Source organism: Schistocerca cancellata, chromosome 4 (genome assembly GCF_023864275.1).
Source record: "Schistocerca cancellata isolate TAMUIC-IGC-003103 chromosome 4, iqSchCanc2.1, whole genome shotgun sequence".
Lineage (NCBI taxonomy): Eukaryota > Metazoa > Arthropoda > Insecta > Orthoptera > Acrididae > Schistocerca > Schistocerca cancellata.
This window is the reverse complement of record NC_064629.1, coordinates 580,878,880-580,904,689: the sequence shown is the minus strand read 5'-3', so window position 1 is coordinate 580,904,689 and position 25,810 is coordinate 580,878,880. Positions and strand designations below refer to the sequence as shown.

The 25,810-nt window shown below is 40.0% G+C and overlaps 1 protein-coding gene across 1 annotated transcript in view; it reads right to left on the bottom strand.

Moving 5' to 3' along the window:
- Window positions 1-25,810, bottom strand: part of LOC126184793 (uncharacterized) — a 75,117-nt gene that overhangs the window by 23,141 nt on the left and 26,166 nt on the right. The window contains exon 3 of the mRNA XM_049927372.1: window positions 2,957-3,098. Coding sequence (XP_049783329.1) covers window positions 2,957-3,098 — 142 coding nt within the window. The remainder of the gene's footprint in view (window positions 1-2,956; window positions 3,099-25,810) is intronic.

Below are 25,810 nucleotides of genomic sequence, written 5' to 3'. Positions count from 1 at the left end.
TTGGAGGGCAGCGTAGAGGGTAAAAATCGTAGAGGGAGACCAAGAGATGAATACACTAAACAGATTCAGGAGGATGTAGGTTGCAGTAGGTACTGGGAGATGAAGAAGCTTGCACAGGATAGAGTAGCATGGAGAGCTGCATCAAACCAGTCTCAGGACTGAAGACCACAACAACAACATGTACATTTGCTTACTATTCCTGTTTATCAATGTGCACGCACTTGTTATAGCAGACTGCTATTTGAAACTAGATAGCATTTTTGTAAGACATGTTCAATCGTTACTGGCTTCTGTCAGTTCACTGCAAATAGTTCTAATTTCACTTTCTTACTCTGCCACTAACTGTCTGTGCTAATTACATGAATTATCAGTTTTCTCCAAGAATTATTATCTGCACTTGTTCTTACATTGCCAATAATTTACTTAATGTAATCTTACAGATCACAAAGATTATTTTGAACTTCAGTTGTGTGGGAGTGATATATTCACATATTTATTTGATTATTTTTGTTTCAACAATGCCTCTTTTATTATTTCCAACTTGTTAGTGTGCAAAACTAAATCCACTGTTTTATAGTGTCACTTTGTTGTGAATATATGATCGCAAATATGAAACTTCCTGGTAGATTAAGACTGCGTGCCAGACTGAGACATGAACTCGGGACCTGTACCTTCCACGGGCAAGTGCTCAACTACCTGAGCTACCCAAGCACGACTCACGCCCTTTCCTCACAGCTTTACTTCTGCCAGTACCTCGTCTCCTACCTTCCAAACGTCACAGAATCTCTCCTGTGAACCATGCAGAACTAGCACTCTTGGAAGAAAGGATAATGCAGAGACATGGCTTAGCCACATCCTGGGGGATGTATCCAGAATGAGAATTTCATACTACAGCAGAGTGTGCACTTACATGAAATTTCCTGGCTGGTTAAACCTGCGTGCCAGACCAAGACTCTGACTCCACGTCTCCGCAATATCCTTTCTTCCAGGAGTGCTAGTTCTGCAAGGTTTGCGGGAGAACTTCTGTGAAGTTTGGAAGGTAGGAGACGAGGTATGGCAGAAGTAAAGTTGTGAGGACGGGGTGCGAGTCGTGCTTGGGTAGCTCAGGTGGTAGAGCACTTGCGCGAAAGGCAAAGGCCTCGAGTTCAAGTCTCGGTCCGGCACACAGTTTTAATCTGCCAGGAAGTTTCATATCAGTGCACACTCCGCTGCAGAGTGAAATTCTCATTCCACATGATTGCAGTTGAACCTGATGTGATCCAGGACATTTTTACAGTCAAAGGTGATCCTAGTTCACGGTGATACAACCTAAGATTAATGTCTGAAAAACACAGATTTTTGTGTTCAACTTGATTCAAGTTCATTTTTTATGTTAATCTAAGATCAACTGCTCTATACAATCAGCCCTGGATGGACTACAATGGTTACTGGAATTGAAGCTTTTTGTTGTTTTTCGATTAGGATAGAATATGAATAAGAGGAGGTGGTGAAGAGGAATGGGAGGAGGGAGGAGGGGGAAGTTGAGGAATTGGAAAAGAGTCTGCTTGTTTTCATGCTCATCAGCACCTCTGCACAATTTAACTGAATGAGTACAATTCCCCATAAAAGAAAACTGTTTCAATTTATCTTTTATGTCACAAACAGTCACAGTTCCCAAACCGTAGTCCAACAAGGATGATATAATAGTTACCCATACTGAAAAAAACTGAGAAAAATAGAAACTCAAGTTCAAAATAATGCACACCATCAGCTACAGTAGAAAAATTACTAAATCTCCATTTTGGCGTTTAGTGAGTAGTTCAGAAATAACAAAAACCATCAGTATCTTACCTCCTGCACTTCCTCAAGCTAAAAATGATGAAATGTCTCTGCCAAGCTAGAAGCTCAAGAATAAAACATACTCAGTTAATGTCTCTCTCCCCCCCTCTCCACAAACAACAACAACAACAACAACAACAACAACAACAAATTGGTGTATCTCCCATCTGCAGAAAGGTATAGGTCTGTGAAGAGTGTGTATACAGAAGTGTGTCAAAAGCCCAGCTGAGCAAGTCAACTGTTATTTGCTTGGTGTGAGAATCGCTTAGAAGGGAGAGTGGAGGGTATACCCAATATATATGTCACTATACACCGAGTAGTCTCTAAAATGCCATCTGGGAAGAGAGAGGATCAGCTGTTGTAGGATTGTGGCTATGTATCCTGCATCTGGTTGGTACTATTATTTGCTATAGAAGGCTAGGAAGTGAAACTTTCCACTTGTATTTAAAATGTGGATCTACTGTTGATGTTTTTATATCCCACAGACAAAACAAGTAACATGTGGAGAAGCTATTATGACATAAATAAAAATCATACATTTTTACTCATAATAAAGAAGAAATATTGTTTACTTGGGCCACATCATTTGAACTTCTAAGTAATGGCTACTGCAGTTGGTCATAGAAATAAAAATAGAAGGTCGAAGTATTAGAGATCAGAAGCAGCCATGTTTTCATAATAACAAAGCAATCATGAGGACTGTGACTGCCAAACACCTTGACACAGAAATCATGTTAGATGAGATGAATTTTGTAGTCAAAAGCATCCAATAAAGGATTTACATCCAAAGAAGCAAATAAAATTAGAATCCTGCCAAAAAATGCCATTAATTTTTCTACTGCATTGGTAGTAGTATAAAATGAAAGGAGCAATTTCCCTACCTATCTGGATGTTGAAATCAAAAGATGCACAGCCACAGTTACTAAGTTAGTTGTTACAAGTTAAGCTGACATTTTTAGACATCGCATGAACCTTAAAGATTAAAAACACGACTTTTTTCATTATCTTACAGGGTCATTCAGAAAGTGGTTGTCAAATACTTTATATTAAACTATGGTAAATTATATTAACATTAAAATATAAATGTAAAATTCAGTATTTCTTAAATTAATGAGAGAAGTTCAAATAACAATCTTACCTGACACGTTTCAAGCTAATAACAACTTCACAACTCTGGGAGATTTTGATATTCTTTATCTGGAACCAGTACTTTCCAAATGGCATTTCATGTAGTTTCACCCACACAGCATAACCATTTGGTGCACCAACCACATCTGGGCCTGTACACAATGAAAACAGAATCACTAACTAACAATCTTACGATTACAGATGCAAAATATTGAGATATTACATAGTACCTACATTCCCACTATGAACTGCCCCCCCCCCCCCCCCACCCCAACCCCTCACTGTCCAAACCCTTTAAATTTAAACACTAAGTTTCAAAAAGAGGAAGGAAGATTAAGGTTTATTATTCCACTGATGACAATGTCACTAGATATACAATCTGATGTTTTCCTGGTATATTTTTAACTTGTAGAATTCTTGGGTGTCTGCCCACGTCACAATGTCACTTCTCCACAATATTTTGGCAAACCATACCACCTTAACACTACTACTAGGTTCAGTAAAGGATAATCTAGGCCATCACAAACCAGGGTCTATCAAACCCCTACTAATGTGGCAAAGTATACATTGGGGAAACCATGCAGACAGTAGAAGAGAGGTGCTGTGAACATAGGCACCATTCTCAATTACAGCAGACTACCATATCTGGCCATACTATATATTACAACAAAACAAAGATATTTAGGCAATACACCTCTTTCTGGGACTGCATGATTAGAGAGGTCACTAAAATTAGGCTCCAAGGTGGTCTAATTAACAGAGACAGTGGCCTACAATGAAATCAGGCACTGAACTCTACACTGAGCTGAGAAAACCAAAAGTGTTCCCATACTGTGACATTTGCATCAGATGATGATAGCACAGACACTGGAGACCATAGTTTGCAGCCAGGCATCACCACCTCCACCACTGCCACAAGCACCATCACACCAGATGCAGGAACTGCGATGGGAGCATAGTGATGGAGGAGTAACAGTCAACATATACAAGAGCTGAGAATCTATCATCAGGAACCACCTGCAGATGACAAGAGATTGTTTGCTGAAACATCGTGGAGAACTTATGACATAATCCATACAGACATTTGAGAACTATACAATCTCACTAGCGATGGAGCACAGGTACTAATAGGGCAAAGATGTGGAAAGAAATTGGCTCTGTGTGTGTGTGTGTTTTTTCACAGGGGGAACCAACCGGGAATTCAGATTAATTTATTTAAAAAAGCCACAGTAATTAAAACTGAATGGTCATATGAAGTTTTGAATGATTCTACATCTACATCTACATGGATACTCTGCAAATCACATTTAAGTGCCTGGCAGAGGGTTAATCGAACCACCTTCACAATTCTCTATTATTCCAATCTCTTATAGTGCGTGGAAAGAATGAACACCTATATCTTTCCGAACAAGCTCTGATTTCCGTTATTTTATCATGGTGATCGTTCCACCCTATGTAGGTCGGTGTCAACAAAATATTTTCGCACTCGGAGGAGAAAGTTGGTGATTGGAATTTCGTGAGAAGATTCCGTCGCATCGAAAAATGCCTTTCTTTTAATTATTTCCAGCCCAAATCCTGTATCATTTCTGTGACACTCTCTCCCATATTTCACGATAATACAAAACATGCTGCCTTTCTTTGAACTTTTTCGATGTACTCCGTCAGTCCTACCTAGTAAGGATCCCACACCGCACAGCAGTATTCTAAAAAAGGATGGACAAGTGTAGTGTAGGCAGTCTCCTTAGCAGGTCTGTTACATTTTCTAAGTGTCCTGCCAATAAAACACAGCCTTTGGTTAGCCTTCCCCACAACATTTTCTATGTGTTCTTTTCAATTTAAGTTGTTCGTAATTGTAATACCTAGGTATTTAGTTGAATTTACGGCTTTTACATTAGACTGATTTATTGTGTAACCAAAATTTAACGAGTTCCTTTTAGTACTTATGTGGATTACCTCACACTTTTCGTTATTTAGGGTCAACTGCCACTTTTTGCACCATTCAGATATTTTTTCTAAATCGTTTTGCAGTTTGTTTTGATCTTCTGATGACTTTATTGGTCGTTAAATGACAGCGTCATCTGCAAACAACCAAAGACGGCTGCTCAGATTGTCTCCCAAATTGTTTATATAGATAAGGAACAGCAAAGGGCCTATAATACTACCTAGGGGAACGCCTGAAATCACTTCTGTTTTACTCGATGACATTCTGTCAATTACTACGAACTGTGACCTCTCTGACAGGAAATCGCAAAACCAGTCACATAACCGAGATGATATTCTATAAACACGCAATTTTACTACAAGCCGCTTGTGTGGTACTGTGTCAAAAGCCTTCCGGAAATCCAGGAATACGGAATTGATCTGAAATCCCTTGTCAATAGCACTCAGCACTTCATGTGAATAAAGAGCTAGTTGTGTTTCACAGGAACGATGTTTTCTAAACCCATGTTGACTGTGTGTCAATAGACTGTTTCTTTCGAGGTAATTCATAATGTTCGAACACAATATATCTTCTAAAATCCTGCTGCATATCGATGTTAACGATATGGGCCTGTAAATTAGTGGATTACTCCTACTACCTTTCTCGAATATTGGTGTGACCTGTGCAACTTTCCAGTCTTTGGGTACAGATATTTCGTCGAGCGAACAGTTGTATATGATTGTTACGTATGGAGCTAATGCATCTGCATACTCCGAAAGGAACCTAATTGGTATACAGTCTGGACCAGAAGACTTGCTTTTATTAAGTGATTTGAGTTGCTTCACTACTCTGAGGATATTTACTTCTACATTACTCATGTTGGCAGCTGTTCTCGATTCGAATTCTGGAATATTTACTTCATATTCTTTTGTGACGGCATTTCGGAAGGCTGTGTTTAGTAAATCTGCGTTGGCAGCATTGTCTTCGATAGTATCTCCATTGTTATCATGCAGAGAAGGCATTGATTGTTTCTTGCCGCTAACATACTTCACATACGACCAGAATCTCTTTGGATTTTCTGCCAGGTTTTGAGACAAAAGTTTCATTGTGGAAACTGTTATAGGCATCTCGCATTGAACTCCACGCTAAGTTTCGAGCTTCTGTAAAGGATCGCCAATCTTGGGGATTTTGCGTCTGTTTGAATTTGGCATGTTTGTTTCGCTGTTTCTGCAACAGTGTTCTAACACGTTTTGTGTACCATGGAGGATCAGCTCCATCGTTTGTTAATTTATTTGGTATAAACCTCTCAATTGCTGCTGATACTATTTCTTTGAATTCAAGCCACATCTGGTCTACACTTATATTATTAATTTGGAATGAGTGGAGATTGTCTCTCAGGAAGGCGTCAAGTGAATTTTTATCTGCTTTTTTGAATAGGTATATTTTTTGCTTATTTTTCGAGGATTTGGGGATTACAATATTCAATCTCGCTACGACAACCCTGTGTTCACTAATCCCTATATCGATTTTGAGGATGGTTATTAACTCAAGATTATTTGTCGCTAAGAGGTCAAGTGTGTTTTCACAACCGTTTACTATTCGCGTGGGCTTATGAACTAACTGCTCGAGATAATTTTCAGAGAATGCGTTTAGCACAATTTCAGATGATATTTTATGCGTACCTCCGGAATTAAAATGTATTTTCGCCAACATATCGAGGGTAAATTAAAGTCACCACCAACTATTATCGTATGAGTCGGGTACGTGTTTGAAATGAAACTCAAGTTTTCTTTGAACCTTTCAGCAACTGTATCATCTGATCTGGGAGGTCAGTAAAAGGATCCTATTATTATTTTATTCTGGCTGCCAACAATGACCTCTGCCCATACTAACTCATAGGAAGTATCTACTTCAATTTTGCAACCAGTTAAACTACTTCTAACAGCAACAAACACGCCACCACCAACCGTGTTTAGCCTATCTTTTCGGATTACCAGTAGGTTTTTCGCAAAAATTCCAACAGAGCTTATATCTGGCTTTAGCCAGCTTTCAGTGCCTATAACAATTTGAGCATCAGTGCTTTCTATTAGTGCTTGGAGCTCTGGTACTTTCCCAACACAGCTATGACAATTTATAACTGTTATACCAATGGTTCCTGTATCTATGTTCTTCCTGCATTCAGCCTGCACCCTTTGTGACTGAAGCCCATCTTGTGTTTTCCCCGATACCCTCTAACCTAAAAAACTGCCCAGTCCATGTCACACAGTTCCTGCTACCCGTGTAGCTGCCTCCTGCGTATAGTGGACACCTGGCCTATTCAGCAGAACCCGAAACCCAACCACCCTCTGGAGCAAGTCGACGAATCTGCAGCCTACACGGTCGCAGAACCGTCTGAGCCTCTGATTCAGACCCTCCACTCGGCTTTGCACCAGAGGCCCACAATCGGTCTTGTCGACTATGTTGCAAATGGTCAGATCTGCTTTCATCTTGCAAGCAAGACTGGCAGCCTTTACCACTTCTGTTAGGTGCTCGAAACCATAGAGAATCTCTTCTGACCCAAAGCGACACACATCATTGGTACCAATGTGAGCAACCACCTGCAGTTGGCTGCACCCTGTGCTCTTCATGGCATCTGGAAGGACCTTTTCCACATCTGGAATGACTCCACCCGGTATGCACACGGAGTGCACATTGGTTTTCTTACCCTCCTTGTCAGCCAAGTCCCTAAGAGGCCCCATAACGTTGTGTCTAACGTTGGAGCTCCCAACTACCAATAGTCCCACCAATGCAATTGCCCGGATCATGGAGGCTGTGTGTTTTTCTCTGAAACAGGACAGGCGACAGCATCCGGCTCAGCGACAGTGTCAGCCACAGACAGCACCTGGAACCTGTTTGTCAGACAAACCAGGGAGGACTTACGTACAGCCGCCTGGGAAGTGTTTTGCTGCCTGCTTCGCCCCGGGGCAACCTCGCACTCAACCATAGGTGAGGGGTCAGCCTCAGTGCGAGCAGTAACTGAGTTGGCCACTGGTGAGGACCAATTGGAGGAATCTGACGCACTGGACATCCGTTGGATCCCCACAGCCAGCCCACAACAGTGGTGCCCATCCACTGCAGCCTCAAGCTGTGTAACCGAAACCATCACAACCTGAAGCTGAGAGCGAAGTGTCACCAACTCGGCTCGCATCCACACACAACAATCACAGTCCCTGTCCATACCAAAGGCCGTGGAAAACTAAACTATGCAGATAAACGGACTATCGGCACGTGCTGCACAACTCTAATGTAGACCCTGACAAAAACGCACGAACTGTGCCTAGTAATATGCAGATATTCAAGAACCTAACTACCAAAGCACTCAGGTGAAAATAAATAATTTGCCCCTGATAAGGGACTTGTAATATATCACAAAATCGGTTTAGTTTCTGATGCAAATGAAAACGCGAGAACTGTGGCTATTAGATTTTAAATTTACACACAGAAACTCAAGAAACTAAACTATTAAAGCACACAAATGATATAATAAAATTCACTCCTAGTTAGGAACTCATAAATGTCACAAAAGCGGTTTACTTATCTGTTGCTGTGTCTGTCGCGGTCGGCTACTACTGCCTGACTGACTGAATGCTGAATGCAAGTTCAGCAGCTTAACCACAGTGTGCTCTTGCTATGTCACTATACTCCTTCTGTGCCATAATAAGAAAACACACACACGCGCACGCCCACGCCCACACACACAATTTCTGTAAATGAAGCATGTATACAAACAAATCTGAGGAATGAGTAGTTAAATACACATTTATCTGTAATGGAAAGTGGAAGGATCTGTCGAATTTCAATACGGTGCATTATGTGGATGCAAGTACAGCTGGCACCTTCCTCTGATAAAGATCTGTAAGTAACTCTGTTAAAAGTGAAAACTGTCAAAACATGCTATTTTAGTAGTATAAACTGGAGCTACAAGGTTCATCTTGGGCACACTAGTATAAAGGGTGTCACCATGTCCAGTCTTGGGAAGCAGAAAAAACAGGATTGACATCAGTAAATTGTAAGTAGCTGTGGTAGCAAGAGATGGGAAGGGTCACCTTGTGCACTAACTGTGTATGACTCAATACCTCATTCAACACCCTTTACTCTACATGTACACCTACACCTATATTCACATCCACACTCCACAAGCCACCATACAGTGCATGCTAGATGGAACCTTCTACCACTGCTAGTCATTCCCTCCCTCATATCACTTGCAAATGGAGTGAGGAAAAATGACTCTCTATATCAGGGTTGGTCACGGCGTGCAAAACTTCACATGTGCACCATGTGTTGAACGTGTGTGGCTCGAGGCCTGGTCCGTCTTGGCACGTCTTGGCTTTGTTCAGTCCTTCTCAGAACTACTCGGTGCAGTGCAAAATTTCATTTAGCAGTGTGACCTGACATTGTTTCTTCTTTCATTTACTTTCGTGGTGTCTACACCGTACATCCTTCACTATTTATTGATAATATATGGGAAGTCCACAAATCCAGTGGTAGTTTGCACAAAAAAAAAAAGAGGCAGTCTAGTAATCTGTTGTCCAACTTTTAAGAAATGAGTGGGAATCACAGACCAGAAGGATGAGAATTACACAGTCACATAATCAAAGGATACTTCAAATTTGCTATGGAATGGCATTACAACACCATACAGAAAGAATTTAAGAATCTAGCTGATGATAAAACAGCAAAAATTAGAAGAATTGACAGACAATTCCCACAGGATACATTTTTCTGTGCATAAAAAAGCGCTTTGTGTTAAATTAGCAGCCATGGAGCACGTAACAAAAATGCTGGTATGAATAGCAAATTTTCTGAAGTCACACGCATTATTACATTGGCAGTTCCAACAGTTTTTTATGGAATTGGACAAAGACTATGTAGACAGTATGCACTGATGCAAAGAATATCAGTTAAGACAGAGGACATACTTCGAATGCATTTCTGATTTAAGGCCTGCTATTGTTGAGTTTCCGAAGGGCAAAAGGAAACCAGGAACAAACATTGGAACATCCAAAATGGATTGCAGACCTCTCACTGTAAGTAGATTTGACTGCAGTCTACCCACAGTAAGACATCACAAAGTGAGAAACAACTTATTTCTGATTTGGTGGAGATTCATTTAAAAAGAAAACTGAATTATGAAAGGGGCAAATTCTAACCAAAAAAATCATCCAAATCCCCGTGCTCACTGGCTTTAAAGAAAACATGAAGACCAAAGAATTCATCACAGCATTCAGCAGACTTTTTCATCGAGCTGCCGAGATCTTGAGGTGATGTCAGGTAATGTGCTGGATATATCACCATCATTCTTGCATGATATTTCGACAACATGCCTCATTACCCTCATCATGTGCTACCTGAGACTGCTCATTGAATAAAATGTACAATGTTGCCAGTTTTGTTTTATTACAGTATATAGTTAATGTTTTGTCTTTGCAGAGTCCAAAAAATGATACTTTGGCCTGAATTTCACAATCTGAAAATATTCTGTCATGAACTGAAAGAGATTTCAGAACCCAGGGATGCCACCCTTCTCACTTGAACGAATATTTTTTGAGGTTGTAATTTGTGCCTAAAATGTCCAATAAAGATTTTTTCTACACATGGTTTCCAATAAAGCTGTGATTTCAGTCTCTAGATTCCGACCTATAACCCGATGATGATATTTTTCATCCTCGGCATGCCACATACTATTTCTTTATTTTTTTCTTTGACTAAACTTATCAGGTTCTCATGGTTCATGTTTCATGCACAGGAATGTTAGCCGATTCCACTGGACAAAACAAACTGATCTGAATTTCATTGATTGTTCTCTGACATCTGTATGTCTGGGTGACAAAATCAGCTACATTGTCATGATACACCTACTGGAATACTGATTTGAAAACATCAGCTGTCTTCGGTTGATGTCAGTCATCGGCAGAATCCACTGAAGTGAGAGCCACTGTGATTGTAGCAGAGAGAGAGAGAGAGAGAGAGAGAGAGAGAGAGAGAGAGAGAGAGACTGTGGAGCTAAATTGATTCAAATGACGTCAGACCTCGGTCAGCCTCTCAGATAACATGTTGCTATATACCATGTGATGTGATCGGCAAAGATTTAAAATCTAAGTTGGAGTGTACAATTCCAAATGTCTAATCACCACCAAAAATGTGTCAGTACAGTGTAAACACTGATAACCATGCAAAAGGCAGAGGTGAGTTGGCAACAGCTCCTCTCCATATAAGAGCTCGAAAAATCCTGCTGGTGACAGTAGTGGGAGGCATCTGAAATTGGAGCCACAACAGTCAGCGCAAGTACACTGACAAGAAAATGTTGCTGGTGTGATAAATATGCAAGGTAGAGCTGCAGAGCTTGCTGTTGTGATGGTGCTGAGGTTAATACAAGAGTTATCAAATGAGCTGCTGAAGAAAGACCTTACTTTTCCATCAAAATATGATGTCAACACCAGCAGTTCTACCAAGGTTTTCCTTAGCTGTATGGTGGATGTCCGAGCAGTCCCCCAAATTCTCCTAAATTTAGACATTCAGCCCCCTCCTTTCTGCCATCCTCATTTTGCATCACAGTCAAAGAGAAAAAATATAGTTGCAAACAGCTTAACCATGCACCTGAAAGTGCAGTTGGAGAAGCCCTGAAGCAGGCTGTTCTCCTCCTGCAATAAGTAAATGAGTAAGTATGAGGGACATTCAGTAATTAACCCTTTAACTGCTCTGGACGTGTTAACGCGTGCCTCTATACCTGTCCCTGTGTGCTCTGAATGTGTTTACGCGTGCCACCAGTCCTTCTACCTGGTACTCTGAACATGTCCATGCATAAACATGTTCAGAGTACCAGGTACAAGGACTGGTGGCACATGTAAACACATTCAGAGCACACAGGGACAGGTACAAAGGCGCACGCGTTAACACATCCAGAGAAGTTAAAGGATTAAAGAGACAAATTTATTTAGGAAAAACCAGTGTATTTTTACAAAATGAGTCATTTACACTTCGAAATAATCCCCATCAATATTAATATACTTGTCCCAACAATGAACTAGTTTTTTAACCATGATGCAAGGAAGTCTTTGCTTTGTTGTTTGAGCCACTTTCTCACAAATTCTTTGACCACCTTGTTGTTGCAGAACATTTTTCCACATAATGTCTCCTTGAGTGGGAAAAAAAAAGAAAAGAAAGAAAGAAAGAAAGACAGAAAATCTGAGTGAGATGAATCTGAACTGTATGGAGGACAAGATAATATCTCCCAGCCTACTTTTTGAATGGTTTCCTGGGTCAGCTGGGCGGTGTGAGGGCGACCATTGTCACATAACTATATCATGCTATTTCTTTGAGGTCCATGACATTTCTCTCTTATGGCTGGCTTTACTTTGTTGATCACCATGTCTGATTAGTTCATACTATTTATTGTACACTAATCTTCCAAATAATCACAAAAGATGACACTTTGGGATTCCCAAAAGATGGTCAACATGATTTTTCCTGTTGATGCTTCCCTTCTGAATTTCATTCAGATAGGTGAGCTGGTGTGCTTTTATTTCATGCTTTCTCTTTTGGACTCTGGTTCAAAATGGTGAACCCAAGTTTCATCACAGGTTAAAATTTGTTTAGAAAAGGGGTCATCTTCCCTTTCATAGCTTTCTTTCAAATTAGCACATACTATGAGTCTTGTTTCTTGAGCTGTCGCATTAACTCTTTCACGATCTACCTTGCATTTCTTTTTCTGTACACTAATTAGCCGGAACATTATGACCACCCACCTAGTACCCAGTTTGTCCAGCTCTGGCATGGATAACAGCAGTGACGCATCATAGCATGGAAGCAACGAGGCATTGGTAGGTCGCTGGAGGGAGTTGGCATCACATCTGTGCATGCGCGCAACACACACACACACACACACACACACACACACACACACACACACACACACACCACCTGATTCATGAAAATTCCAGGGAGGGCAGTGAAGACCTCTGATGCCACGTTCAATCACATCTTGGGTGTGTTCGATTGGGTTCAGATCAGGTGAGTTGGAGGTAGAGCACGTCAACTAGAACTCACCACCCTGTCCCTGAAACCACTCCCTCACACTCCTGGCCTTGTGACATGGCACATTATCTTGCTGAAAAATGTCACTGCTGTCAGGAAACATGATCATCACAGAAGGGTGTATATGGCCTGCAATCAGTGTACAATACTCCTTGGCCTTCATGGTGTCTTATGCAAGCTCCACTGGACCCACGGATGTTCATGTGAATGTTCCCCAGAGAATAAAGGAACCACCACCATCTTGTCTCCACCCCAGAGTACAGGTGTCATGGTGCCATTCCCCTGGAAGACGATAGATTTGCACCTTCCTATTAGCATGATGAAGAAGGTATCAGGATTCATCAGACTATGCAACGGTCATGTGCCCATTTCAGCCGTCGTTGCAGATGTAATGGTGTTACCATTGGCACATGTACGAGTTGTCGGCTGCCCAGCATTAAGGTCTGATGTTAGTTCCACAACAGTTCGCCACATGTCCTCTTTTATCAGTCTTCCCAGCCTACGATGTCCGACATCTGTAATGAGGGGTGGCTCCCCAACCACACAACATCTGGATATGGTTTCATCTTGGTTTCGCCATGTGTTGAAGACGCTCACCACAGCACTCCTCAAACATCTGACAAGTTGCACAGTTTTCAAATGCTAATGCTGAGCCTCTGTGCCATCACAATCTGCACTCTGTCGAACTCAGATAGATTGCACGCCTTCTACATATGGACAGCATGCTCACTGAAACTACGTGCGCTGTGCGTGTCTGACTAGTAGTCATTCCTTGCCAGGTGATGCTTCTTTCACTTGGATGGGTTTACATCAATAGTAAATCAATGGTCATAATGTTCTGCATGATCGGTGTACTTGACCTTGCCATTGATTGCGTTATGAACTGTGCCAACACTTACTGCAATCTTTTTTGCTCTATGTCCAGCTGTAATACATCAGTCTTCTTCTTAATTTAAGTTTTATGCGAAAGAGTTGACACTTCAGCTGGCTGGCCAGGACATTGCTCATTAGTCACTGAGGTTCAACCATTTTGATTGTTCTACCCACTTACAAAAATTTCTATTGTTCATATAACTTTCACCATACTGTAAATTCATTCAAGAAAAGATTTTAGCCAGTTTTTCACCTTTAGAAAGCAGAAAATGAATCACTGAATGTTGTTCAACTAATGTGAAAACTTCAAGCAGACATGCCATCATGAAATGCAATATTGAGGTTATAAACAAAACAATTTTTATACATCTACTGTTCTCTGCTCATCCCAGTGATACCTGCCTAAAGTCATGAAAGTAGAAACTCTTTCTATAAATTGTTTCATTTTTACATAAATTTTTCTCTTTAATTACTGAGTTTCCCTAATAAATAAAAATAAGACAATGTTGTCTTTTTACGTATCACTTCATTTTCTACTGTTCTTCCTTTGAAAAGTTCCTGTAATCTGTCTCTTTTATGATACAAGAAATTATAAAAAATTCTTCCAGAAACACTCAACAAAATGTACACATCAATATGTAATAAATCACTGTTGTCCAGTACTCTGAAGCTGTCCCAGTGGAATATTAAGCACGCTATTTTGGTGTTTTAAGACATTCATAGTGCAGCTGATAGAAATATTAGAGAGAAAATAAATGAATTTTTTTTCAGAGAGATGAAAGAATATTCACAAAATGAAGACACTCTCATTTTCAACAGTATTAAAGTCTTGTAAAAGGAATTTAAAGGAGAAAAATAGTTTTGTCTTCAGAAAAACCAGGACAAAACACATCCATGCACTGACAGACCTTTAATCTCCCATAACTTTGAAACAACTAACACCTCATCAATTCGGTGTTGTCTGGGATGCAGTTAGTACAACGCAAGTTCCCTACAGTTAAACCAAGTATTGTGTATGGAGGCAGAAGTCAAGCACCTGAACTACGTGGTGCTTTTGGTACAAGCTAAAAAACAGTACATAATTGAAAAATAGTTACTGAGGACAAACAGCTTGAACATAAACCAAAGTATAATATAAAACCAACCAGTTTACAAAATACCAAAATGCTCACTCCAGATAAATGTCTGTCTAGTCTGCAGCTTGTAACATTTGCAGACAGATGACCCAAGTACAGTCACAAAATTAAACAACCAAAAAGCTGGGTTAAACAGAAGACTAACCTTCCTGCTACTTACTTGGTATGATATGGTACTGAATCACAAAATATCTTCACTGCACATTACAGTGGTCAGTTGCTTCATCCTGCTACTTCCTCTTGTCTGGCAGTAAATGGGAACATAAGATACAGTTCTTTAAATTAATACTGAAACCCAATCTACACAAACAGTTTTGCACATAACTGTGAGGAGTTTGATTTATAGTGAATTTAACATTTGTTGTTATCACATCATCACCTGCCACAAAGGTGTTTGAATAATGATAAAATATAAAGATAGCCCTGGTTATATTTTACATTTTAAAGTTTTTATTTTGCTTTGAACATTGACACATTTATATTTTGATTAAAGTTCAGTCTTGATCACGCCATTTATGTTTCAATGACCTAGGTAACCGGTTTAGGCTATTTTTACATAACCATCATCAGACCTGTGGATTAATTTTAGGAAATACTAGAAACCAATCTTTAAATAAAATGAAACTGTCTAATGACGTCAAAATTTAACAAGATAAAATAAAATTAATTATACCCATGGCTCCCTTAGGATGGTAGGCGGAGCCCTCCTCAGCTGCTACAAAGTCAACTGATGGTTATGCAGAGGAAGTAGGCGGAGCCTCTGCATATTTAAGCTCGTGCTCAGCACTCATAACCATCAGTTGACTTTGTAGCAGCTGAGGAGAGCTCCGCCTACCATCCTAAGGGAGCCATGGGTATAATTAATTTTATTTTATCTTGTTAAATTTTGATGTCATTAGACACTTTCATTTTATTTAAAGATTGGTTTCTAGTATTTCCTAAAATTAATCCACAGGTCTGATGATGGTTATGTAAAAATAGCCGAAACCGGTTACCTATGTCATTGAAACATAAATGGTGTGATCAAGACTGAACTTAAGTCAAAATATAATAATCTATTGATCACTATATTCCAAAAATGTTTACCAAAATTGACACATTAAATGTCATCAACAATTTATATATATTCACTGCTTCTATGTAAATAATGCACCACAACTATGGCACAATAAATGGTTCTCTTTTCTAATTTTTTTGTATTTTGGCAACCTTTTTAAAAATATGTATTTATTTAAATGGGATAGCTTGTACAGTGATTCAGCTGAAAATTATAGATTAACTATATATGTGTATAAGAATGTGAGAGAAAATGAGTTAGAATTGGTCAAACAACTGAAATGTTCAGTACAGATTTTAGCATAACACAGAAAAACCTTAAATCATTTCAGGTACATTCATCTCAAAACATTCCAGCACAGACACAGGTAATCACATCATTGACTGATACTTCTCTACTACTGATTGCTGTAGGACTATGTTGTGCTACGTAAGCATGTAAAACACACACACACACACACACACACACACACACACACACACACACACATATATATATATATATATATATATATATATATATATATATATATATATATATATATATATATGTGGAAACATTCCACGTAGGAAAAATATATCTAAAAACAAAGATGATGAGACTTACCAAACAAAAGCGCTGGCAGGTCGATAGACACACAAACAAACAGAAACATACACACAAAATTCTAGCTTTCGCAACCAACGGCTGCTTCGTCAGGAAAGACGGAAGGAGAGGGAAAGACGAAAGGAGGTGGGTTTTAAGGGAGAGGATAAGGAGTCATTCCAATCCCGGGAGTGGAAAGACTTACCTTAGGGGGAAAAAAGGACGGGTATACACTCGCACACACACACATATCCATCCACACATATACAGACACAAGCAGACATATTAAAAGGCAAAGAGTTTGGGTAGAGATGTCAGTCGAGGAGGAAGTGCAGAGGCAAAGATGATGTTGAATGGCAGGTGAGGAATGAGTGGCGTTATCCACCAGGCCTCAATCTCCGCTAATTTCAAGTTTCCGCCACTCATACCTCACCTGTCATTCAACAACATCTTTGCCTCTGCACTTCCGCCTCGACTGACATCTCTGCCCAAACTCTTTGCCTTTTAATATGTCTGCTTGTGTCTGTATATGTGTGGATGGATATGTGTGTGTGTGTGCGCGAGTGTATACCCGTCCTTTTTTCCCCCAAGGCAAGTCTTTCCCTTCCCGGGATTGGAATGACTCCTTACCCTCTCCCTTAAAACCCACATCCTTTCATCTTTCCCTCTCCTTCCATCTTTCCTGACGAAGCAGCCGTTGGTTGCGAAAGCTAGAATTTTGTGTGTATGTTTGTGTGTCTATCGACCTGCCAGCACTTTTGTTTGGTAAGTCTCATCATCTTTGTTTTATATAATTTTTTTTTTTTTTTTTTTCAGTCAGCAACATGGTCCACAAAGACATTGAAATTTGCTGTGTTGCAAATGAAACTAGCCTTTTCTAAATGATATGTGACCAAGTCTTACTTTGTTGGAGAACCACATATGTACCATCTCAGACATATAACCTGGCTACTGGTTTGCTGCCACAGAGTATGATTCATTCACTCAAGGTGGGCAATAAAACTTGTCTCCCCTCAGAATTTGAAGTTCAGCCATATGAACTATCTGGCAATATCGTAAGGTGAGGAAGTGTTTGGACAAAGTATTTCCTTCTTCTCAAGCTGCTACAGCACTGTATCAGGTCATTGTCTGGTGGTAAATGTCACACAATGTTGTGAGTTCAAGTCCTCAATTTCAATATTTTTTAAACCACATTTTGGTTGTGTGCTTAAGTAATTTGTCTGATGGAACTTCAAAGATAATTCACTTCACTTTCTAACCCACCAATAATAGTAAAAACTTCCAGAAATGAGTCCACGAAAGAGCTCTCTGACTAAGCAAATGTGGCGCATTTATCAACTGTCACTTCCTTGTTTGAAGTTCTGGTATTTATCTTACAGTTTTATATTGGATTTTGCATACTTCAAACTTTTAAACATTGTTTAAGTGTTGTAAAATAGAGACTCAAGTGGAAATAGGTGTAACATTTGTGTCATGTTGTAAGGTTTGGCTTTAACAGAAGGGTGAAAGCAGTGAAGGCAGCTCGAAACCACAGTATTGCCGGTGGCATGAGAGATTTTGGGAAAACACATTGGAAAAGGAATTTTCTTGTTTCCAGAAAGATAGTTCCAGCATGAATGATTTTCCACATTCAGGAAGTCTCAGTAACTGACATACACGTGATAAACTGTGATCATTGAACCATAATGTGAAATTTACATTCAATAGGCAAGGTTCAGAAGTTAGGTGTAGGAGTATCGCATTCTCTAATTCAAAGTAAAATGGGGCGGGGAATGAAGAGATGAGTATTACTGTATTTTTGCCTGATCATCATCATGAACCATGGACCTTGCCGTTGGTGGGGAGGCTTGCGTGCCTCAGCGATACAGATAGCCGTACCGTAGGTACAACCACAACAGAGGGGTATCTGTTGAGAGGCCAGACAAACGTGTGGTTCCTGAAGAGGGGCAGCAGCCTTTTCAGTAGTTGCAAGGGCAACAGTCTGGATGATTGACTGATCTGGCCTTGTAACAATAACCAAAACGGCCTTGCTGTGCTGGTACTGCAAACGGCTGAAAGCAAGGGGAAACTACGGCCGTAATTTTTCCCGAGGGCATGCAGCTTTACTGTATGATTAAATGATGATGGCGTCCTCTTGGGTAAAATATTCCGGAGGTAAAATAGTCCCCCATTCGGATCTCCGGGCGGGGACTACTCAAGAGGATGTCGTTATCAGGAGAAAGAAAATTGGCGTTCTACGGATCGGAGCGTGGAATGTCAGATTCCTTAATCGGGCAGGTAGGTTAGAAAATTTAAAAAGGGAAATGGATAGGTTAAAGTTAGATATAGTGGGAATTAGTGAAGTTCGGTGGCAGGAGGAAAAAGACTTCTGGTCAGGTGACTACAGGGTTATAAACACAAAGTCAAATAGGGGTAATGCAGGAGTAGGTTTAATAATGAATAGGAAAATAGGAATGCGGGTAAGCTACTATAAACAGCATAGTGAACGCATTATTGTGGCCAAGATAGATACGAAGCCCACGCCTACTACAGTAGTACAAGTTTATATGCCAACTAGCTCTGCAGATGACGAAGAAATTGAAGAAATGTATGATGAAATAAAAGAAATTATTCAGATAGTGAAGGGAGACGAAAATTTAATAGTCATGGGTGACTGGAATTCGAGTGTAGGAAAAGGGAGAGAAGGAAACGTAGTAGGTGAATATGGATTGGGGCTAAGAAATGAAAGAGGAAGCCGCCTGGTAGAATTTTGCACAGAGCACAACTTAATCATAGCTAACACTTGGTTTAAGAATCATGATAGAAGGTTGTATACATGGAAGAACCCTGGAGATACTAAAAGGTATCAGATAGATTATATAATGGTAAGACAGAGATTTAGGAACCAGGTTTTAAATTGTAAGACATTTCCAGGGGCAGATGTGGACTCTGACCACAATCTATTGGTTATGACCTGTAGATTAAAACTGAAGAAACTGCAAAAAGGTGGGAATTTAAGGAGATGGGACCTGGATAAACTGAAAGAACCAGAGGTTGTACAGAGTTTCAGGAAGAGCATAAGGGAACAATTGACAGGAATGGGGGAAAGAAATACAGTAGAAGAAGCATGGGTAGCTTTGAGGGATGAAGTAGTGAAGGCAGCAGAGGATCAAGTAGGTAAAAAGACGAGGGCTAGTAGAAATCCTTGGGTAACAGAAGAAATATTGAATTGAATTGATGAAAGGAGAAAATATAAAAATGCAGTAAATGAAGCAGCCAAAAAGGAATACAAACGTCTCAAAAATGAGATCGACAGGAAGTGCAAAATGGCTAAGCAGGGATGGCTAGAGGACAAATGTAGGGATGTAGAGGCTTATCTCACTAGGGGTAAGATAGATACTGCCTACAGGAAAATTAAAGAGACCTTTGGAGATAAGAGAACCACTTCTATGAACATCAAGAGCTCAGACGGAAACCCAGTTCTAAGCAAAGAAGGGAAAGCAGAAAGGTGGAAGGAGTATATAGAGGGTCTATACAAGGGCGATGCACTTGAGGACAATATTATGGAAATGGAAGAGGATGTAGATGAAGATGAAATGGGAGATACGATACTGCGTGAAGAGTTTGACAGAGCACTGAAAGACCTGAATCGAAACAAGGCCCCCGGAGTAGACAACATTCCATTGGAACTACTGACGGCCTTGGGAGAGCCAGTCCTGACAAAACTCTACCATCTGGTGAGCAAGATGTATGAAACAGGCGAAATACCTTCAGACTTCAAGAAGAATGTAATAATTCCAATCCCAAAGAAAGCAGGTGTTGACAGATGTGAAAATTACCGAACTATCAGTTTAATAAGCCACAGCTGCAAAATACTAACACGAATTCTTTACAGACGAATGGAAAAACTAGTAGAAACCGATCTCGGGGAAGATCAGTTTGGATTCCGTAGAAATACTGGAACACGTGAAGCAATGCTGACCTTATGACTTATCTTAGAAGAAAGATTAAGGAAAGGCAAACCTACGGTTCTAGCATTTGTAGACTTAGAGAAAGCTTTTGACAATGTTGACTGGATTACTCTCTTTCAAATTCTAAAGGTGGCAGGGGTAAAATACAGGGAGCGAAAGGCTATTTACAATTTGTACAGAAACCAGATGGCAGTTATAAGAGTCGAGGGGTATGAAAGGGAAGCAGTGGTTGGGAAGGGAGTAAGACAGGGTTGTAGCCTCTCCCCGATGTTATTCAATCTGTATATTGAGCAAGCAGTAAGGGAAACAAAAGAAAAATTCGGAGTAGGTATTAAAATCCAGGGAGAAGAAATAAAAACGTTGAGGTTCGCCGATGACATTGTAATTCTGTCAGAGACAGCAAAGGACTTGGAAGAGCAGTTGAACAGAATGGATGGTGTCTTGAAGGGAGGATATAAGATGAACATCAACAAAAGCAAAACGAGGATAATGGAATGTAGTCAAATTAAGTCGGGTGATGTTGAGGGTATTAGATTAGGAAATGAGACACTTAAAGTAGTAAAGGAGTTTTGTTATTTGGGGAGCAAAATAACTGATGATGGTCGAAGTAGAGAGGATATAAAATGTAGACTAGCAATGGCAAGGAAAGCGTTTCTGAAGAAGAGAAATTTGTTAACATCGAGTATAGATTTAAGTGTCAGGAAGTCATTTCTGAAAGTATTTGTATGGTGTGTAGCCATGTATGGAAGTGAAACATGGACGGTAAATAGTTTGGACAAGAAGAGAATAGAAGCTTTCGAAATGTGGTGCTACAGAAGAATGCTGAAGATTAGATGGGTAGATCACATAACTAATGAGGAAGTATTGAATAGGATTGGGGAGAAGAGAAGTTTGTGGCACAACTTGACCAGAAGAAGGGATCGGTTGGTAGGACATGTTCTGAGGCATCAAGGGATCACCAATTTAGTATTGGAGGGCAGCGTGGAGGGTAAAAATCGTAGGGGGAGACCAAGAGATGAATACACTAAGCAGATTCAGAAGGATGTAGGTTGCAGTAGGTACTGGGAGATGAAGAAGCTTGCACAGGATAGAGTAGCATGGAGAGCTGCATCAAACCAGTCTCAGGACTGAAGACCACAACAACAACAACAACATTATCAGTTAGGTCATTGAGCATTCCTATGCAGTTTTGTTACTGGTGATGAGTTGTGATGCCTTTATGATAACTTCTAAAGAAGAACTTAACGCCTGACAAAAAGAAGAAGAAGAAGAAGAAGAAGAAGAAAGAGAGAGAGAGAGAGAGAGAGAGAGAGAGAGACATATACTGAATCAGAGGGCAGTGTCAACACATATTTTCTATCTGGTGCCTCAAAAAAGGTGCTGTGCACTACGAACATCTCCCTATCATTGAGTTACATCACAGCTGGTATTTGTTGCTGACAACTGTGACACACTTCGGTCATAGTGTAAGAAAAATAATCAATGAAACTGCATCACATGTTGCTACTACATGAAAGTGGACTCTGCTGATTTCAAAAATAAAACTATCCAGGAGTTAGTTTGGGAAGTCTCACCCCTCATGCACTTATTCCTCTTATGTTATACCCTCAAATAGTTACCTTGTTCAAACAACCATCAAGAAAATTCCTTGCAGGACCAAATTGCAGTTCATGCTTGTGTTGATGACATCTTTTAACTCAAAACTAGCAGGCTTCTAAAGGTGTGGAATTGGCATATTGCCTCCACATTGTCAGACTGTTTTAGAAAATGTGAGACAATATACTGTTGATGATTAATTTCACTCTGATACTCTCTGTCGTGTTCAATAAACTAACGGAAGACACTATTAAAAGGTGTACCATACTAGTACAAATGAAATACAACTTACCACACTTATTGCCCCAGTTTGGATTTCTTAAGGGTTCTGATATAGAGAAAGCTATTTACACTTACAGTGAGAATGTACATAATTCAGTAGCTAATAAATTAGAGGCTATTCGCATCTTCTGTGACCTGTCAAAAGCCTTTGCCTGTGTGAACCACAGCATTCTCTTAAGTAAATTAGAATATTATGGTGTCACCAGCAATGCTGCGAAATGGTTTGAGTCTTATCTATGTAACAGGAAACAAAGGGTGTCATTGCGAAATACCTGTGCAGTAAGCAGTCAGTCTTCATCTGATTGGGAATTAATTAAATGTGGTGTCCCTTAAGTTTCCATCTTCCATTGCTCCTTCTTGTGTACATTAATTACCTCTCCGCTGTTACACTGCCAGATGATAAGTTTGTTTTGTTTGCAGATGATACAAACATTGCAATAAGTAGCAAGTCAAGAACAGATTTAGAAATAGCTGCTAATCAAATTTTCACTGACATTAATAAATGGTTTAAAGCTAATTCACTGTCATTAAACTTTGAGAAGACCCACTATATGCAGTTCACAACCTGTAAGAGATTTCCTTCCAGCATCATATAACATATGAAGACACGCAGATCGAAGAGGTTGATGGTGTTAAATTTCTGGGATTACAACTGGATATTAAATTCAGTTGGGAAGGGTACACCACAGAATTGCTTAATTTCATAAACAAGTCTGTATTTGCAGTGAGAGTGATGTCAGATATAGGAGATATAAATATATATAAAAAAACTTGGATACTTTCCTTACTTTCATTGTTATGTCATACGGGATCATATTCTGGGGTAACTCATCAAACCAAGCAAAAGTATTTAGCATGCAAATTCAAGAGCATCATGTAGGAACCTGTTCAAGGAACTTTGTATTCTAACCAAAGCTTCCCAGTATATTTATTCCTGAATGAAATTTATTGCAAATACGATATCTCTATTTGCAACCAATAGCTCAATACATAGTATCAATACTAGCAATAAGAACAATCTACATAAAGACCTAAAATCACTTACATTTGTCCAAAAAGGGGTCCAATATTCAAGGACACGCATTTTCAATAAATTGCCAGCAACCATTAAAAACTTGTTTTCAGCTAAAGCACGGTTTAAACAGAGTTTGAAAGACTTTTTGATAGGCAATTCCTCCTACTCTATAGATGAATATCTTAACAGAGACTGTTAAGCCATCTTAAGTAAAAATGTCTATTAGATTTCAGATTTGACAGCACTTGGTCACAAGTCAAGATTAGGTATTTTGTGTATGATAAAGTTATTACCGCATTGTATTCACTTATTTCGACAATCTCCTGACAAATGATCAGGGTAGTAAGTATTATATTCAAAGGTTTTATGTTCTCATGTTACACTTTCTGACATGTTCCACACCCACGAGAATCATCTCATTTTTTGGGGCTATGGAACAAAAACTGAATCTAATCTAATATATCTCAAAGACGTTTTTAACATGCAGTATGCTTAATAAAGGGAGAACCAAAAATGACAACAGGTTCACCAAACTGAGTGTCCTGCTGAGATTCTATGCAGCATTTGCACAGAGTGTTGTTATTTTAACCCCTGACATTTTAATATGGACAATGCCTCTAGGCTACCACAATATTCATATGAAAAGTCTCGAGTTGTAATGCAATGGCAAGGATGGGCAGACAGTTCTATAATTTGCAGAGACTGTTCATACACTGCTGATTCATAATGTCAGACTGCCACTACATAAGATCGTAGCCCAGACTTAATTTCTGCCTGTGAAAGAATTCCTCAACAATGGTTGAATGGCATCAACACCCCTGCACCCCACACTACACAGACCTATTATACTCCAAGTAATCACAGCAAAAAATGCCCTTTGCTTCCATTTTTCTTCCAACGACATAATTTCTTTCACAGCAGACTTTCATTCCATTGTGGTGGCAATAAACAAAGTGTTACAGTCTAGCATACCATCATTCAACCAACTCCCTCGCCCCATCCCAAAAGCCACTGTCATTGTCTCGAACTATGACATTGAACACAGATTTACATCTACACTAGCCTCTTGGCAGTGGCTTTGCCTACATACTCGTTACACACATACTGCAAACATTTCCCACTTTCACCTCCCTCTATCCATCTCCCTGTCTCTGTACATCTACTCCTACCCTCTGCCTATGTCCATCTACTCCTTCCCACTTTCTCTGACCATCACTTCCTCCCTTTCACTGACCACTTCCCCCTCCTTATCTTGTACCTGTCTACTTCCTCCTCCTGTCCTCCTCCTCTCTGGTCTCCTCCTCCTCCTCTCCCTCCTCCCACCCCCTACCTCTGATCACCTCCTCCTCCCCTCCCCCAATTAATAATTCTTTTCACCTGTGTCACTGCTCTAATCCATCACAGTGCTGATTCCAGATAGCAGTAGTATGTGTACCAAATGTGGCTGAAATCAATACAGTGGTTCTGGAGGAGATGCTGGACACACATGCACACATAGAGATGTTCAACAAATTTACTGCACCATCCACTCCTTTGCCCCTCTCTATGTCCAACTCTTCCTCTCCCCTGCTCTTTGTTTACGAGATGTGGTATGTACATTTATTCCAAACTGTAATTGTTAAGGATTTGTGTATGATGATGATTATACCTGGGCATACAGTATTGTGTACAATATGCACAGCTGTGAGGAATGAAAGACATTTGGTTTGGAATGCTATGTTGGAAGAAATAAGTGACAATTATCTATTTGTTATTACCCTGGACATTATCCAATTGTTGTCACATCACAACATCAGGTGAGACTAATCTGTGAACATCTCTATGGAAATGCCTTAGTGTTGGTGGTGCTATGACACAGATATTATATTGATTTTGCAGTCAAGAGCATTTCCCAGTTGAAAGCTGTATGAAGCGTTTCCAATTATGAGTAGATCTCATTACACTGTATCAACTATTGGGGTGCATTTTTGCCACAGTATATGTATCCATGGTACATTTAATATTTGTAACATGTGTCTGTACATCTCCTCCACCCCTGTCTGTCTACCCATTTCCCCCTCCATTCTCTCTCTGTCTCTGTCTGCATGCTCCCCCATGTATCTTTTCATGTCCTCCAACCCACTCTCTATATACACCTCCTCCTCCACCCATCTCAGACCCCCCCCCCCTCCCCCATCCTTTCAAACTCGTCCTTCCTTTCTCTCTGTCCTTCCTCTCCTCCCCCTTCTGTCAGCCATGCCCAGTTGCTTGCATAGGCATACATACTGATACTACCCGCACATCATGTCTGTGGGGCATGGCAGCCTACATGTCAGTGGCCTTTTTACTGGTATCTTTGTTCCTACAGGAGCTACGAGGTCTAACCCCTTCACA